Raw genomic sequence first — 17,649 nt, 5'->3', positions numbered from 1 at the left:
AGCGCCGTGAGGGGTGCAGCCACTGTGCTATAGTTTCTGATGAATCTCCTATAAAAGTTGGCAAAGCCCAGGAACTGTTGCAACTTCTTCCGAGACTCAGGAACTGGCCAGGAAGTGACAGCCGACACCTTCGTGAGATCCATCTGAATGCTGCCCTCGGTCACCACATACCCCAGGAATGAAACGGTCTTGGCATGGAACTCGCACTTCTCTGCCTTCACGAAAAGAGAGTTCTCCAGCAGGCGGCGCAGGACCAACCGGACGTGGTGCGTGTGTTCTGACAGAGTCTTTGAGAATATTAAAATATCGTCAAGGTACACAAATACGAACGTATTTAGCATGTCCCTGAGGATATCATTCACTAGGGCTTGAAAAACTGCTGGGGCATTGGTGAGGCCGAAGGGCATGACGAGATATTCATAGTGGCCGGTTGGTGTGTTGAACGCTGTCTTCCATTCGTCTCCCTCCCTCATCCGCACCAGATGGTAGGCATTGCGAAGGTCCAGCTTAGTGAATACAGTGGCTCCCTGCAGCAGTTCGAAGGCAGACGAAAGTAAGGGCAGTGGGTAGCGATTCTTAACCGTGATGTCGTTCAGACCCCGGTAATCTATGCATGGGCCGAAGAGAACCGTCCTTCTTGCCGACAAAGAAGAATCCCGGCTCCCTGCGGGGGAAGACGACGGTCTAATTATCCCGGAGGCAAGAGAGTCATTAATGTAGTCCTCCATGGCCTTTCTTTCCGGGGCTGACAGTGAATACAGACGACCCTTGGGAGGTGCTGTGCCAGGCAGGAGATCAATCGCGCAGTCATAGGGTCTGTGTGGGGGTAGAGATGTCGCCTTGGATTTGTTGAACACCTCTTTCAGGCTGTGGTAACAGGCCGGAACATTGGATATGTCGGAGGTAGCGCTAGATCCTTCCCGGTGAACGGGCAGGGTGGCCCCCCTTAAACAGGTCTGGTGACAACTCCTTCCCCACTCACGGACTGTTCCTGTCTCCCAGTCGATGTGGGGGTTGTGCTGACGGAGCCACGGGTATCCAAGAATGAGTGGTTGGCCAGGTGAGTGTAGGAGGTGAAACTGGATGGACTCCTGGTGGTTTCCTGACAGCAGGATTGTCACAGGGGCGGAGATATGAGTGACAGTGCCAAGATGATGCCCATCCAGGGCTCGTGCAGGAATGGGTTGTGTCAGTTGATGATGGTTCACGCCCAGTTGCTGTGCAAGCTCAGGGTCCATGATGTTTGCTTCGGCCCGGAATCCACAAGGGCGGCCAATGTATGAGTCTTGTCAGAAAGCTGAAGGCGGAGATGAAGCAGGGTCTTTCGGATGGAGGGAGACTGAAGGCTTGTTGAGCTCACCCGGATCTCCCCTACACCTGGTGAGCTGCGGCTTTTGCCGGACAAGTAGCGACACGGTGATTCTCGCCACCACAGTAGAGGCAAAGGTTGGAGCTTAGACGGCGCCGACGCTCCTCGGGAGTCAGAGAGGCACGGCCAATCTCCATGGGCTCAGGCTGATTGAGTTGGCTATGGGACTTGACAGGCAGGGGCTGGACAGAAGCGGTATCGACCCGAGTACGGATGGCAGGTTGACTGAGACGGCCCTTCTCCCTCCTCCGGGTCTGTATACGGCGGTCAATGCGAACGGCAAGGTCAATGGCGGCATCAAGCGTTGAGGGCGGGTCATGGAAACAAGCTCGTCCCTGATATAGTCCGCCAGGCTATGGAGGAAGGCTTGCACCAGTGCCTCTGGGTTAAACGAGCTGTGACTGGCCAGGGTACGAAAGTCAATGGAGAAGTCTGCCACTGTCCGATTGCCCTGACGGATGGTGAGCAGAGCTTGTGACGCTTCGGCTGTTGGCGAGCCTAGGTCAAAGACCTTTAACATCTCCTCCTCAAAGGCACTGAAGGAGGCACAGGCTGGGGTTTGCCGGTCGATTCCGCCGTTCCCCACAACCGAGCTCGACCGGTGAGATGTGTGATGACATACCCCACCTTGGCTCCCTCTGTTGAGAAAGTCCTGGGCTGTAGTGCAAACTGGATTCGGCAGCTGCTCAAGAATGGTCTTACTTGCTTCTGGTTGCCATCAAAACGTTCCGGGTTCCCAATCCTTGGTTCAGGAGCGTGGGGATCTGGTGGCAGCACTGCCGGGCCTGCAGCATTGGGACCTCCAGCGGAGGGATGAAGGAGTATCGGTGGTACAGGAACAAAAGGACCAGGGGGGTGCAGGTGGAGTAGCCGGGCTTGAGAGTAGTTGCAGGGCTTGGGCTAGCTGTTGTTGCTGCAGTTGGAACTGTTGTTGCTGCTGGTTGAATAGCTGGAGAAGGGAAGCGATGTCGCCAGCCATCCGATTTATGTCTCCCTCAGAGCGTTGCCAGTCGCTGTAGGGCAGTCCTCTCTGGCTCTTCCTCCATCGTGGTCAGGGAGTGCGCTGGGTCCATGATGGTCAGATCGTTCTGTCACGAACAGAAGAGGACCCAAGAGCGCAAGTTCAAATTCAGAGTTCTTTATTCAAGGTTACAGGCGGGAAGAGGAGTCCCAGGGGTGTCAGGGGTCTTTCAGGGTCCTCCTGTGGGTACCTGTGCTCCGGGGGTCACCAAATGTCCGGGGGTGTCCAGTCCAAGTGCTTAGTGTGTGTGTTCCCCAGTGATGGAGCGGCGTATCGGGCTGAGGGTGGTGAAACGTCTGGGCACGCTCATCTGGTGGTCGGAGACCTGGGGGAACACACACACACAACAGCAATATGAATGGCAGGCAGAAGTACAGATCAGGGCTGGGCAAATATCGTGGTGAGAGACAGAAGGCAGAAACGAGTTACCGGAGGGGCTGAAGATCGGAGAGTAGTCGAGGTCCAGAAGGCAGGTTGGGATAGACGGGGCAGTAGAACAAGGAGGCAGTCAAGAAAGGATCGGTATCACAAACAGGAGTCAGAGCGCAGACAGGCAGGTTACTGGTCCGGGTTTGAAGACGATCTGACAGGGCTTGGCTGAAAACCAGGGCTTGATATACTGGGAGAGGTAGTGGGGAAATGCAGTTCAGCTGGCAGAGTAATTAGAACAGAGTGAGGCAAGGTGAGGATGGTGAGTGGGAAATGCAGTGCAGCTGGCCAGGTAACAAGAGCAGAGCAGGGCAGGTGGAGCTAGTTAGGCTGAGTAGAGAGAGGGAGGTGAGCAGAGTGGAAGATAATTGAATGCAATTAATGTTGCTACCAGGGAGAGAGAGTGCTCATGACAGTAGATCATTTAAAGTTACATTACATTTTAGTCATTTAGCAGACGCTCTTATCCAGAGCGACTTACAGTTAGTGAATACATATTTCTTTTTATACTGGCCCCCCGTGGGAATCGAACCCACAACCCTGGCGTTGCAAACGCCATGCTCTATCAACTGAGCTACATCCCTGCCGGCCATTCCCTCCCCTACCCTGGACAAATTGTGCGCCGCCCATGAGTCTCCCGGTCGCGGCCAGCTGCGACAGAGCCTGGATTCGAACCAGGATCTCTAGTGGCACAGTTAGCACTGCGATGCAGTGCCTTAGACCACTGCGCCACTCAAGTTGATACGTATATTCTCTAATGTATTCTGCCTGGACCATTAGGATTACACATTTCTGTTCTACCCCAGCACTAAGCACACTTCATTAACAACTAATCAAGGGCTTGGTGATTAGTTGACTAGTTGAATCAGGTGTGCTAGTGCTGGGTTGGAACAAAAAAGTGCATTCTTAGGGATCCTTGAGGAGCAGTGTTTGTTTTATTAGACTACAGTAGGTTGTAGTACAGGGTGATTTGCGTCTGATGGGTGGGGTTCAGATTCTAACGTGACATCAGCTAAACGCATCAACCGTCAGCCAATGGGAGTTTAGCCAATGCCAGTCAAGCTCCCTAATTGGTTAGTTTTGGCAGCACGTACGCACGTGTGGTGATTTATCCCCGCAATGACATCAATCGTTCTTTTATTTGCGACACTAGGGGAAGAAAATGTAACTTTTACTCCTTGTTGCTGTTGTAGTGGCCTGGCCTAGATGAAGCACTGCCGGTATGGGACTGCATCCCAAATGGCACCTTATTCCCTACATAGTGCACTACTTTTGTCCAAAGCCATATGGGCCCTGGTCAAAAGTAGTGCACTAGATAGAGAATAGAGTGCCATTTGGGACGCAGCCAGTATGAACTCAGTATGATGAGCGCACACACACACTCTCGTGAGCCTTATTTCATGGCTGACGGAGTATGTGTGTGTGTGTGTGTGTGTTTGACAGAGTGCATGTGTGAAGGCCGAAAAGCCTTCTCCTCTCTCAGTCTCAGTTTCTCAACTCATTCAGTGTTACAATATGCATAGGAAAATACTGTATGACATGCAAACTGGCTTAGAAAGAGGAGAATAGAAACCAGGAGCTACTCCGGGATGCTGACCTTCTACGCAGAGTTGCAAAGAAAAAGCCATATCTCAGACTGGCCAATAAAAAGAAAAGATTAAGATGGGCAGTCTGAGATATGGCTTTTTCTTTGCAACTCTGCCTAGAAGGTCAGCATGCCGTAGTCGCCTCTTCACTGTTGACGTTGAGGCTGGTGTTTTGCGGGTACTATTTAATGAAGCTGCCAGTTGAGGACCTGTGAGGCGTCTGTTTCTCAAACTAGACACTAATGTATTTGTCCTTTTGCTCAGTTGTGCACCGGGGCCTCCCACTTATCTTTCTATTCTGGTTAGAGCCAGTTTGCGCTGTTCTGTGAAGGGAGTAGTACACAGCGTTGTACAAGATCTTCAGTTTCTTGGCAATTTCTCGCATGGAATAGCCTTCATTTCTCAGAACAAGAATAGACTGACAAGTTTCAGAAGAAAGTTATTTGTTTCTGGCCATTTTGAGCCTGTAATCGAACCCACAATTACTGATGCTCCAGATATTCAACTAGTCTCAAGAAGGCCAGTTTTATTGCTTCTTTAATCAGCACAACAGTTTTCAGCTGTGCTAACATCATTGCAAAAGGGTTTTCTAATAATCAATTAGCCTTTTAAAATGATAAACTTGGATTAGCAAACACAACGAGCCATTGGAACACAGCACTGATGGTTGCTGATAATGGGCCTCTGTACGCCTATGTGGATATTCCATAAGAAAATCAGCCGTTTCCAGCTACAATAGCCATTTACAACATTAACAATGTCTACACTGTATTTCTGATCAATTTGATGTTATTTTAATGGACAAAGAAATTGCTTTTCTTTCGAAAACAAGGACATTTCTAAGTGACCCCAAACTTTTGAACGGAAGTGTAGGTAAAACGACCATCTAAACCTCTCTGTCTTGTAATCCCAGGCAAGGCCTAAAGGTGAGGGTCTAACTCCGTACCAGGGGAAGAAGAGGTGTTTCGGAGAGTACAAATGTCCGAAGTGTAAGAGGAAGTGGATGAGCGGCAACTCCTGGGCCAACATGGGACAAGAATGTATCAAGTGCCACATCAACGTCTACCCACACAAGCAGGTAGGACAACGTGTGTGTGTGCATGTGTTTGTGCATGTGCATGAGCATGTGCATGTTTCTGTGTCTGCATTTATGTGTGTGTGTGCGCTCGTGAGCTCTGTGTGTGTGTGTGTGTGTGTCACGATCGTTGAGAGACGGGTCAGACCAAGGTGCAGCGTGAAAAGCGTACATGTTTATTAACTCAATAAACATACAAACAAAACAAGAAACAACGTAACGTGACGTCCTCAGGCTAAACACACACCAGCCTAACAGGAACAAGATCCCACAACTAAGGTAGGCAACCAGGCTACTTAAGTATGATCCCCAATCAGAGACAACGAGCGACAGCTGCCTCTGATTGGGAATCATACCCGGCCAGACATAGACACACAACCTAGAACTGCAACATAGAAATAGACTAACTAGAACGTAAACATAGAATATATAACATAGAAACTCACGCCCTGACCAAACCAACTAAAGACAACAGGCCTCTCACGGCCAGGGCGTGACAGTGTGTGTATGTGTGTAGCTGGTCTGCACTCAAAAAGGAGATTCAAGGTTTCTTTTTAGTATTTATTTCATTCAGTGGTAGGTAGATAGACGACCTTGCATGTTGTGAAGAAATATGCAATGTGTTCTTAATCATTATTACACCACACTCAGAGTATGGTTTGACGCTACGCCACCTCAACCTCTGTAGTCAGGGTTTGGAAGGGAAAGCATATAAACTGAGGAGGTGTGTTATGGCCACTTAGTCGAAAGTAGTTAGGGCTCTGGTCAAAAGTAGTGCACTATATAGGGAATGGGTGCCATTTGGCACACAACTGTCGCTGCTTACAGTTTCTAGGCTGTTCCCAACTTGCCTGATTAAAATAGAGTAAAATAAAGAGTGATTCAGAGTAAGAGTGCTGATCTAGGATCAGTTTGCATTTTAGATCTGTTTGGACAGGGGGGACCTGATCCTAGATCAGCAATCCTACTCTGAGACACTTTGTGAATAGAGCTCTGTCACTTGTAAAACTATTCATCTCAACAGCAATAAATTCCAAGAAACGGTTTAACTATACTCAACAAAAATATAAATGCAACATGTAAAGTGTTCGTCCCATGTTTCATGAGCTGAAATAAATGATTGTATGATAATTACACAGGTGCACCTTGAGCTGGGGACAATAAAAGTCCACTCTAAAATGTGCAGTTTTGTCACACAACACAATGCCACAAATGTTGCAAGTTTTGAGGGAACGTGCAATTGGCATGCTGACAGCAGGAATGTCCACCAGAGTTGTTGCCAGAGAATTTAATGTTAATTTCTCTACCATAGACTTTTAGAGAATTTGTCAGTACGTCCAACCGGCCTCACAACCGCAGACCACATGTAACCACGCCAGCCCAGGACCTCCACATCCAGCTTCATCACTTGCGGGATCGTCTGGGACCAGCCACCCGGACAGCTGATGAAACTGTGGGTTTGCACAACCAAAGAATTTCTGCACAAACAGAAACAGTCTCAGGGAAGCTCATCTGCGTGCTTGTCGTCCTCACCAGGGTCTTGACCTGACTGCAGTTCGGCATCGTAACCGACTTCAGTGGGCAAATGTTCACCTTCGATGTCCACTGGCATGCTGGAGAAGTGTGCTCTTCACGGTTGAATCCTGGTTTCAACCGTGCCGGGCAGATGGCAAACAGCATGTATGGTGTTGTATGGGCAAGTGGTTTGCTGATGTCAACGTTGTGAACAGACTGCCCCATGGTGGCGTTGGGGTTATGGTATGGGCAGGCATAAGTTACGGACAACAAAGACAATAGCATTTTATCGATGGCAATTTGAATGCACAAAGATACCGTGACAAGATCCTGAGGCCCATTGTCGTGCCATTCATCAGCCTCCATCACCTCATGTTTCAGCATGATAATGCACGGCCCCATTTTGCAAGGATCTGCTAGAAGCTGAAAATGTCCCAGTTCTTCCATGGCCTGCATACTCACCAGACATGTCACCCATTTAGCATTTTTGGGATGCTCTGGATCGACGTGTACGACAGCTTGTTCCCGCCAATATCCAGCAACTTTGCACAGCCATTGAAGAGGAGTGGGACAACATTCCACAGGCCACAATCAACGGCCTGATCAACTCTATGCGAAGGAGATGTGTCACGCTGCATGACGCAAATGGTGGTCACACCAGATATTTACTGGTATTCTGATCCACGCCCCTACCTTTTTTTAAAGGTATCTGTGGCCGACAGATGCATATCTGTATTCCCAATCATGTGAAATCCATAGATTAGGGCCTAATGAATTAATTTCAATTGACTGATTTCCTTATATGAACTGTAACTATGAACTGTAATTATTGCATATTGTGTTTATATTTTTGTTCAGTGTAGATGTTATAAGTAATTGTCCAAATATGTGACCCCCTGCCATGAAATAATCCTTAATTAAATTAACTTGGAAAAGTGTAAATGTTTTGCTTATTGAGTTGAGGGAAAAAATTGCTTTTGACAGAATTCAGTGTCTATTATCCCCAGCGCAACAAATGACATGTAACTTCTAGTTACCAAATGGCACCCTATTCCCAACATAGTGGCACTGGGCACTGGTCAACAGTAGTGCACTATATAGGTAATAGAGTACCATTTGGGACGTAGACCTACCCTGGCCATCTCTCTATCAGTAATTGTAAAGTGACGGGTGTTCCTTCCTCAAAGCCACAGTAGAGACAGTGTTTAGTCCTCATGCTGAGCTCTTCAAAGCTGCCTCACAAACATTTCATTTTTAGAGATACCTTTTCTCAAGTAGGCTACACCTTCACTCTCTGATATTAAAGGGGCAACCTGGGATTGCATTTCTCCAGCCCCATCCCACCAAGTGGCAAGGTGACCACTTTGTTGTTGTTGTTGCTTGAATCTCAGATTGCCCCTTAAAACCATTGTTCAAAGAGTGCAAGAAGATGGAAAATTTAAAGCAGCTGTTGGGCTCTGTATACAGTACATTCTATTGTATTTCTCAATAGTGATGATTGGCCATTTATCTGTTACTCCCGCCCAGAGTTGGAATAATCGGCCTATGTCAAAACGACCTCTAGTCCCTACCCACAATTCTTGAACTTTTTGAGATCTGAGAGGGTTGGATAGCAATTTCACAAACGATTATAGTGCACTACTTTTGTCTAAAGCCCTATGGGCCCTGGTCAAAAGTAGTGCACTATATAGGGGATAGGGTTTCATTTGGGATGATGACATAGTATAACTTCCTAATCCTCTTTGATCTACACAAGTGCATAGGCCATAGGGGCTAGGGGATAGGACTTAGGGGATAGGGCTTAGGGGCTAGGGGATAGGCCATAGGGGCTAGGGATAGGGCTTAGGGGCTAGGGGATAGGCCATAGGGGATAGGGCATATGGGCTAGGGGATAGGGCTTAGGAGCTAGGGCTTAGGGGATAGGGCTTAGGGGATAGGGGTTAGGGGCTAGGGCGTAGGGGCTAGGGGATAGGGGTTAGGGGCTAGGGGATAGGGCTTAGGAGCTAGGGGATAGGCCATAGGGGATAGGGCGTAGGGGCTAGGGGATAGGGGTTAGGGGCTAGGGCTTAGGGGATAGGGCTTAGGGGCTAGGGGATAGGGCTTAGGGGCTAGGGGATAGGGCTTAGGGGCTAGGCGATAGGGCTTAGGGGCTAGGGAATAGGGCTTAGGGGCTAGCGGATAGGGCTTAGGGGCTAGGGGATAGGCCATAGGGGCTAGGGCTTAGGGGCTAGGGGATAGGGCTTAGGGGCTAGGCGATGGGGCTTAGGGGCTAGGCGATAGGGCTTAGGGGCTAGGCGATAGGGCTTAGGGGCTAGGGGATAGGGCTTAGGGGCTAGGCGATAGGGCTTAGGGGCTAGGGGATAGGGCTTAGGGGCTAGCGGATAGGGCTTAGGGGCTAGGGGCTAGGGGATAGGCCATAGGGGCTAGGGGATAGGGCTTAGGGGCTAGGGGATAGGGCTTAGAGGCTAGGGGATAGGGCTTAGGGGCTAGGGGATAGGGCTTAGGGGCTAGGAGTTGCTTGTTGCTTTGGGTTTGGACATGCAGCTATACTTTGCATGGCTCTTCATCCATTCTTCAATGCCATTGAAGGTTATACTATACTGTAGCTATGGTTACAGTCACAACAGCATAGACATACAGATAACTAACTGTGCGTCAATGATAGAAAGCTTCAAGTAATATCAGGCGACTTCCTTAGATCAAACGGATGATGCGAAAGTATCACGTCACCATGAAAGGGCAGCCGTCACAGTGATTATTCTCACCAAAACGGCAGAGAAAAGTCTCTGTTCAATGGAACTTGCTGGTGGGAAAAGCATGCGCTTTTCTCTCTCTCTCTGTGTGTGTGTGTGTGTGTGCTTGGTGTTGTGGCTAGTACCACACTTGCAGGCAAATTCCACACATTTGCAATGTCACCCACTTCACATATTTCCCCCTGTCAGCATTTGAGAATGGACAGCTAACCCCCACGTACTGTACAACACACACACACACACACACACACACACACACACACACACACACACACACACACACACACACACACACACACACACACACACACACACACACACACACACACACACACACACACACACACACACACACACACAGAGAGAGAGAGAGCTTGGCTCTAACAGAAAGGACTGAGGGAAATGAATTATACATTGTGTATTTTTCTTATCCCCCGACATTGGTATCTGATTCCCAGATTTGCTTTAAACTGCAAGTCTTCATGTCCTCAACAGTTTCTGTTAGGTGATGAGGTAAAGAACTATCCTGACCTGAGTCCTGACCTTCACAATAGCATCAAATATTGTACTACATTAATGCCGGGCAGATCATTATACAATGCCACCGTTTTCTCTAGCCCCACGAGTCTGTGACAGGTTCAAGCTCAAGATCAGAGTGAAACAATCAGATTAACAATAACAGATGAGTTACACATATATCCTCTATAGTCTTCTATAGTCTTCTAGATCCTCTATCTGTTCTATAGTCTTCTAGATCCTCTATCTGTTCTATAGTCTTCTAGAACCTCTATCTGTTCTATAGTCTTCTAGATTCTCTATCTATTCTATAGTCTTCTAGACCCTATATCTGTTCTATAGTCTTCTAGAACCTCTATCTGCTCTATAGTCTTCTATAGTCTTCTAGATCCTCTATCTGTTCTATAGTCTTCTAGAGCCTCTATCTGTTCTATAATATTCTATAGTCTTCTATAGTATTCTATAGTCTTCTAGATCCTCTATCTGTTCTATAGTCTTCTAGATCCTCTATCTGTTCTATAGTGTTCTAGATCCTCTATCTGTTCTATAGTCTTCTAGATCCTCTATCTGTTATATAGCCTAGAGCCTCTATCTGTTCTATAGCCTTCTAGATCCTCTATCTGTTCTATAGTCTTCTATATCCTCTATCTGTTATATAGTGTTCTAGACCCTCTATCTGTTCTATAGTCTTCTAGATCCTCCATATGTTCTATAGTGTTCTAGATCCTCTTTCTGCTCTATAGTCGTCTAGACCCTCTATCTGTTCTATAGTCTTCTATATCCTCTATCTGTTATATAGTGTTCTAGACCCTCTATCTGTTCTATAGTCTTCTAGAACCTCTATATGTTCTATAGTGTTCTAGATCCTCTTTCTGCTCTATAGTCTTCTAGACCCTCTATCTGCTCTATAGTCTTCTAGATCCTCTATCTATTATATAGTCTTCTAGATCCTCTATCTGTTCTATAGTCTTCAATAGTCTTCTAGATCCTCTATCTGTTCTATAGTCTTCTAGAACCTCTATCTGCTCTATAGTCTTCTATAGTCTTCTAGATCCTCTATCTGTTCTATAGTCTTCTAGATCCTCTATCTGTTCTATAGTATTATATAGTCTTCTATAGTCTTCTAGATCCTCTATCTGTTCTATAGTGTTCTAGATCCTCTATCTGTTCTATAGTTTTCTAGATCCTCTATCTGTTCTATAGCCTTCTAGATCCTCTATCTGTTCTATAGTCTTCTAGATCCTCTATGTGTTCTATAGTATTCTATAGTCTTCTATAGTCTTCTAGATCCTCTATCTGTTATATAGCCTTCTAGATCCTCTATCTGTTCTATAGCCTTCTAGAACCTCTATCTGTTCTATAGTCTTCTAGATCCTCTATCTGTTCTATAGTATTCTATAGTCTTCTATAGTCTTCTAGATCCTCTATCTGTTCTATAGTCTTCTAGATCCTCTATCTGTTATATAGCCTTCTAGAGCTTCTATCTGTTCTATAGCCTTCTAGATCCTCTATCTGTTCTATAGTATTCTATAGTCTTCTATAGTCTTCTAGATCCTCTATCTGTTCTATAGTCTTCTAGAGCCTCTATCTGTTCTATAGTCTTCTAGAGCCTGTATCTGTTCTATAGTCTTCTAGAGCCTGTATCTGTTCTATAGTCTTCTAGAGCCTCTATCTGTTCTATAGTCTTCTAGATCCTCTATCTGTTCTATAGTCGTCTAGATCCTCTATCTGTTCTATAGTCTTCTAGATCCTCTCTGTTCTATAGTCTTCTAGAACCTCTATATGTTCTATAGTCTTCTAGAGCCTCTATCTGTTCTATAGTCTTCTAGATCCTCTATCTGTTATATAGTCTTCTAGATCCTCTATCTGTTCTATAGTCTTCTAGATCCTCTATATGTTCTATAGTCTTCTAGAACCTCTATCTGTTCTATAGTCTTCTAGATCCTCTATCAGTTCCAAGGTCTTATATATTCTTCTATAGTCTTCTAGAACCTCTATCTGTTCTATAGTCTTCTAGATTCTCTATCTGCTCTATAGTTTTCCATAGTCTTTTAAAACCTCTCTATGTATTATAGTTCCGTGTAGCTCAGTTGGTAGAGCATGGCGCTTGCAACGCCATGGTTGTGGGTTCGATTCCCACGGGGGGCCAGTATGAAAAATGTATGCACTCACTAACTGTAAGTCGCTCTGGATAAGAGCGTCCGCTAAATGACATAAATGTAAAATGTAATAGTCTTCTAGATCCTCTATCTGTTCTATAGTCTTTTAGATCCTCTATCAGTTCTATAGTCTTCTAGATCCTCTATCTGTTCTATAGTCTTTTAGATCCTCTATCAGTTCTATAGTTTTCTAGATCCTCTATTTGTTCAATAGTCTTCTAGACCCTCTATCTGCTCTATAGTGTTCTAGATCCTCTATCTGTTCTATAGTATTCTATAGTCTTCTAGATTTGCTTCTATAGTTTTCATATTTCATGACTTTAAGATAGGATATCTATGGCCGGACAGAATCTGTCTCTGGAATGAAAAACATTTTTATCCATTAAATAAAGATACAGTCCAACCGGACCGATTCAGTCATTCAGTGCAAAACCCAAGATGTTTAACTACCAGATCCTTTCTCCTACGAAACATATACTTTTAGTTATCAAGTACTGTACATCATATTTTGGAAGCCAAACCTAACATTGTGGGTATGTTTGATATGTATTTCATGTTATTATCAGTTAGCCTTTAAAGCTAGTGGCAGACAGTCAAGGTGAAGGCTGGCTGCATTGCCTCCTTGCGCTGGTCCTTGGCAACCTGGGCCTGTATTTATAAAGTGTCTCAGAGTAGGAATGCTGATCTAGGATCAGGTCCGTTCTGTCCATATAATCTTAATCACTGTGATCTAACCTTAGATCAGAGATGCTTTATGAATACGAGCTCTGGTTTTGACAAGTTATAGAATCAGTCTGAGACCCTCTGTCTTGAAACAATAACAGGATCATAAAAAAAACTCTAACAACAATGGGTGGGAAAGTAAATGATTGCAGAGTAATGTATGTGATTGACATCCAACAAACCGTTGGTGCTGAATGATACCCTCTGTTGTCCTTCATAGCCTTTCCAAGAAACCGATTATTCTCAGTGGTGTAGCTGGTATTTTCATGCAGGTTTGTATCAGTAAACATGTGCCTTGGACCTCTTTCTGTAATTATACCGTGTGCCGTGTTAGAGAGAGAGTTTATGTCCCAAATGGCGCCCATAAGGCTCTGATTAAAAGTAATGCACTACATAGGGAACAGGGTGCCATTCTGGACGCAGACTCTGTAATTATATTGTGTGAGCGAGAGAGGGAGATCTGTTAGGGTTGTTTGCCACAGCTCTGAAACCAATAACACAAAGTACACTGACTCTAGGTCTGAAACCAATAACACAAAGTACACTGACTAGGTCTTAAACCAATAACACAAAGTACACTGACTCTAGGTCTGAAACCAATAACACAAAGTACACTGACTCTAGGTCTGAAACCAATAACACAAAGTACACTGACTCTAGGTCTGAAAACATTCAGGGTTAGCTCTTGTGGCCAAATCATTGAGCATTTGGGATACAACAGAGCTGGTCTGAGTAGTACCCAAACAAACTGCTGGCAGATAGAAGGCTTGGTATGTGTGTGTGTGTGTGTGTTGAATTGGCAGTGTGTGGTTAGCACCCACTTTAGAACTGAGATGAACTCTGTTCCCCCTGCCATGTTATCACCATAGCAAACACTTTTGTATAACAAACTTTTTCTAGTGTGTATATTTGTATGTGATGACTCTCTCACCTCTCTTTCTCTACCACCCTCCCTCTCTCTCATCCCTCTTTCTCTACCCACTCTCCCCAACTCTCTCCCCCTCTCTCTCCCTTCCTCTTTCCCTCTCATCCTTCCATCCCTCCTCCCTCCTTTAGCGTCCGTTGGAGAAGCCTGATGGCCTGGACGTCTCAGACCAGAGTAAGGAGCACCCTCAGCACCTGTGTGAGAAATGCAAAGTCCTGGGCTACTACTGCCGACGAGTGCAATAATACCTTAATAACCCCAACTGTCTAATTCCCGCAAAAAGAGAGGAACCATCGCGTGTCCCCCTCCTCCTTCTCCCTCAGAGAGAAACCTAGAAACCCTCCAGTACTGCCTTCCCATTTGCCTCTTCCCCCTCCTTGGAAAGAGCGGAACCTCACTGTCCCCACCAATACTGCCTCCCTTGCCTCACTCCTCCCCTCCCTCTCTTCCCCCCCCCCCATCACCTCTCCCTCCCCTCTCCCCATCACCTCTCCCTCCCCATCACCTCTCCCTCCCCTCTCCCCATCACCTCTCCCTCCCCATCACCTCTCCCTCCCCTCTTCTAGATCCTCTATCTGTTCTATAGTCCTCTAGAGCCTCTATCTGTTCTATAGTCTTTTAGGTCCTCTATCTGCTCTATAATATCCCATAGTCTTTTAAAACCTCTATATGTTCTATAGTCTTCTATATGTCTTCTAGATCCTCTAACTGTTCTATAGTATTCTATAGTATTTTAGAACCTCTATTTGTTCTATAGTCTATTAGATCCTCCCTCCCCTCTCCCTCCCCATCACCTCTCCTTCTCCTCTCACACCCCATTAACTCTCTATCCCTTGTCTCCTCTCCCTCCCTCCCATCTCCCTCCCCATCACCTCTCCCTCCCCTCTCCCTCCTCATCACCTCTCCCTCCCCTCTCCATCACCTCTCCCTCCCCCATCACCTCTCCCTCCCTCATCACCTCTCCCTCCCCTCTCCATCACCTCCTTCTCCCCCATCACCTCTCCCTCCCCCATCACCTCTCCCCATCCCCTCTTTCTCCCCTCTCTCCTCACCTCTCCCTCCCCTCTCCCTCCCCCATCACCTAACCTCTCTGAATTAGCCGGTAAACCTTATTTTGTTGAGGTTTGTCACTAAGCACAGTTCCTGGCCTTTTCCTAGAGGTAAGGGCGTGGGAGAAACTGATCGAAGAACTGTTCTTAGGATAAACCTCAGCCCTGACAGGGCCTTGTGGCCTTGTGTACCCTAGCCTGAAAACCATGTAACCGACATCCAATGTGTGTATAATATGATATTGTTGTCACTGACAGTATTGCCCACCCCTTTGGTTTTATTTCTTCACTTTGGGAGTCTGTTGATTTTGTGTTTACAGAAGAGTTCTGCCTTCATTTTCCCTGCCAAGTGAAGTGTGTGGGGAGCATTAGAACAGACCTTCTAGTGATGCTAATGTAACAGCGGTGCCTAACCCCTCTATCATCACGGGCTCAAGTCGGGGTCAAGGGGTCAATGTCGGGGGCAATGTCTGGGTCAAAGGTCAACTTATACATTAATAACTGTGAATGAATTATGAATTGATTATTGATTGATTAACTGAGGGATACTGCACCATATATCCCTGGCTTACATGTTACATGTGGCTTATTTATTATTTGTCGTCTGTTTGTCTGTTGTGCAATTTTTTATTGATTTAAACTGGGACATATATATATATGTATGTGTATACTATATGTATGTGTATACTATATGTATGTGTATACTATATGTATGTGTATACTATATGTATGTGTGTATGTTTGTATATCAAAGTATTATTGTGTAACTGCTTCCACTTGTCTTTAGAAACTACTGTAGGTTGAGATTGAGTCGTTCTTCGTTTAGGTGTAGTACAGTGATAATAACGTGATGTTTCGTATTAAACATTTTGTGCGTTTACATCGGCAATGAAAGTAGTGTTTAGGTATTAATCGAGATTCACAAATTGACAAGATTTGAACATTTGTCTGTCAAAAGGCAATTATGCAATAACAGCAGTTTCTGTGATGATAAAGGCTGGATATCCAGTTTTTCTTAGCCAATATCCCCTTCATATTTAGACTCTTAAGTGTTAGGTTCAAACTATCGGCAATGCTGTAGTCTTTTTCCCCTACCTAATTTGACAGTTTACTTCCAAACAATGATTTTATTTTTGTAATGAGTTTCTTGAAAAGTAATTCCGTCCTGCAACCAATATTCTTATTAAGGACTCAACTTCAGCATTGGTATTTCTGGCGGGCGTTTACAACGAGTCTATTTGGTGTAGGATGCCGGGAGATTGAAATAGTTGATTAGAGTTGATTAGAACTGGTATTTCATCTGGTATATAGATAAGTACTCATTATACATTTCAAAGTGGTTTTATAGTATACATATTGTATTTGCAAATTTGTCCAATCTTTTGTAGGACACACAGCTGACCAATAGAGCTGTTGCAATCTTGTAATGCTACTTTAAGACAGTTTGACCTAGAAATATAACAGTGAATCTTACTAATATATTTTTCCAAGGGGTTTAACCCCATCATAATGTGTCAAACAGGTGGCAGCAGTAAATTATGTCTGGGGAGAGAGAGATGGAGGGAAGTAGGTAAGATTGCTATAATGGTTGGTAAAGAAAAAATAAGTGGAAAAGTGGAAATGTTGTCTTGTAACAGACATGGACATTTTTCTTTTATCAGAGGACGTTTTGTAAGTGTGGTGATGGGATTAAGTTTATGTTTCTGTGTGTTTGATACCACTTCCTATCATGATATAAACATTAAATCATGTCTTTAATAGAAGAGAGGTAACTAACCATTACCTCTGTTTACAAAGATATAGGCCTATACTTTAAACTTTATAGTTGGAGGATCTAGAGTGAAGAATATATTTGATCCAACATTTTGTAACAGTGGGTATAGTTGTATCTTAGCAATGAAGGCTATTGACACTTTTGGAACATTGTTATTTTGTGAGTATAGTTGAAGAGAAGTTTGCTACCACTTTTCAAAGCAGAGGTGTATTTTTCAAATCACACACATTGGCTTCTCCAATATTGAGAATGTGTTTAATGGCTCTATAAAGGTTGAATTCATAGTTGTATATTTTATATTATTCGAAAAGTACTAGTGCCTTGTAAAAAGAGAATAATTATTTTGAAAAATTGGATGGAAAATAAATAAAGAGAAGAATTGAAGTTAGTTTGGAGCTGGAATTAACTCAAGGCTAGAAGTAACTGTTAAGTAATGTTTTGCCAAGTCTGTTGCCGGTTCAAGATGTGAATACATATGGGAAAACAATACTATTACCCCATTAGCAATGAGAACTGAATGTTTTCCTCGACACCATTTTGTTGAGTTTGGACGCAGTAACTAAAGCCTATGGCAAAAATCACACACACTGTAGTTAGTCTGTTGTCATGGAATCAACAACGATGTTATTTTGTAGTCAGTACACTAATGTGAATGAGGTTTGCACTAAAAGCTGTAGACCTCATCCTCGTTCTCTTAACTTTGGCCGGGATTCAATACAATCGTGGGTTATATGGTTTGTGGCTTTTTAAGGCCA

The 17,649-nt window shown here is 44.9% G+C and overlaps 1 protein-coding gene across 1 annotated transcript in view; it reads left to right on the top strand.

The window, feature by feature from the left end:
* zcchc24 (zinc finger, CCHC domain containing 24) overlaps window positions 1–14,503 on the top strand; it is a 90,624-nt gene extending 76,121 nt beyond the window's left edge. The window contains exons 3-4 of the mRNA XM_041866863.1: window positions 5,319–5,483; window positions 14,203–14,503. Coding sequence (XP_041722797.1) covers window positions 5,319–5,483; window positions 14,203–14,316 — 279 coding nt within the window. The 3' untranslated portion in view covers window positions 14,317–14,503. The remainder of the gene's footprint in view (window positions 1–5,318; window positions 5,484–14,202) is intronic.
* The last annotated feature ends 3,146 nt before the right edge of the window (window positions 14,504–17,649 follow it).

Source organism: Coregonus clupeaformis, chromosome 37 (genome assembly GCF_020615455.1).
Source record: "Coregonus clupeaformis isolate EN_2021a chromosome 37, ASM2061545v1, whole genome shotgun sequence".
In the NCBI taxonomy this organism is placed as follows: Eukaryota; Metazoa; Chordata; class Actinopteri; order Salmoniformes; family Salmonidae; genus Coregonus; species Coregonus clupeaformis.
Note: the sequence above shows the minus strand (reverse complement) of the source record. Positions and strands in the feature narration are given on the sequence as shown.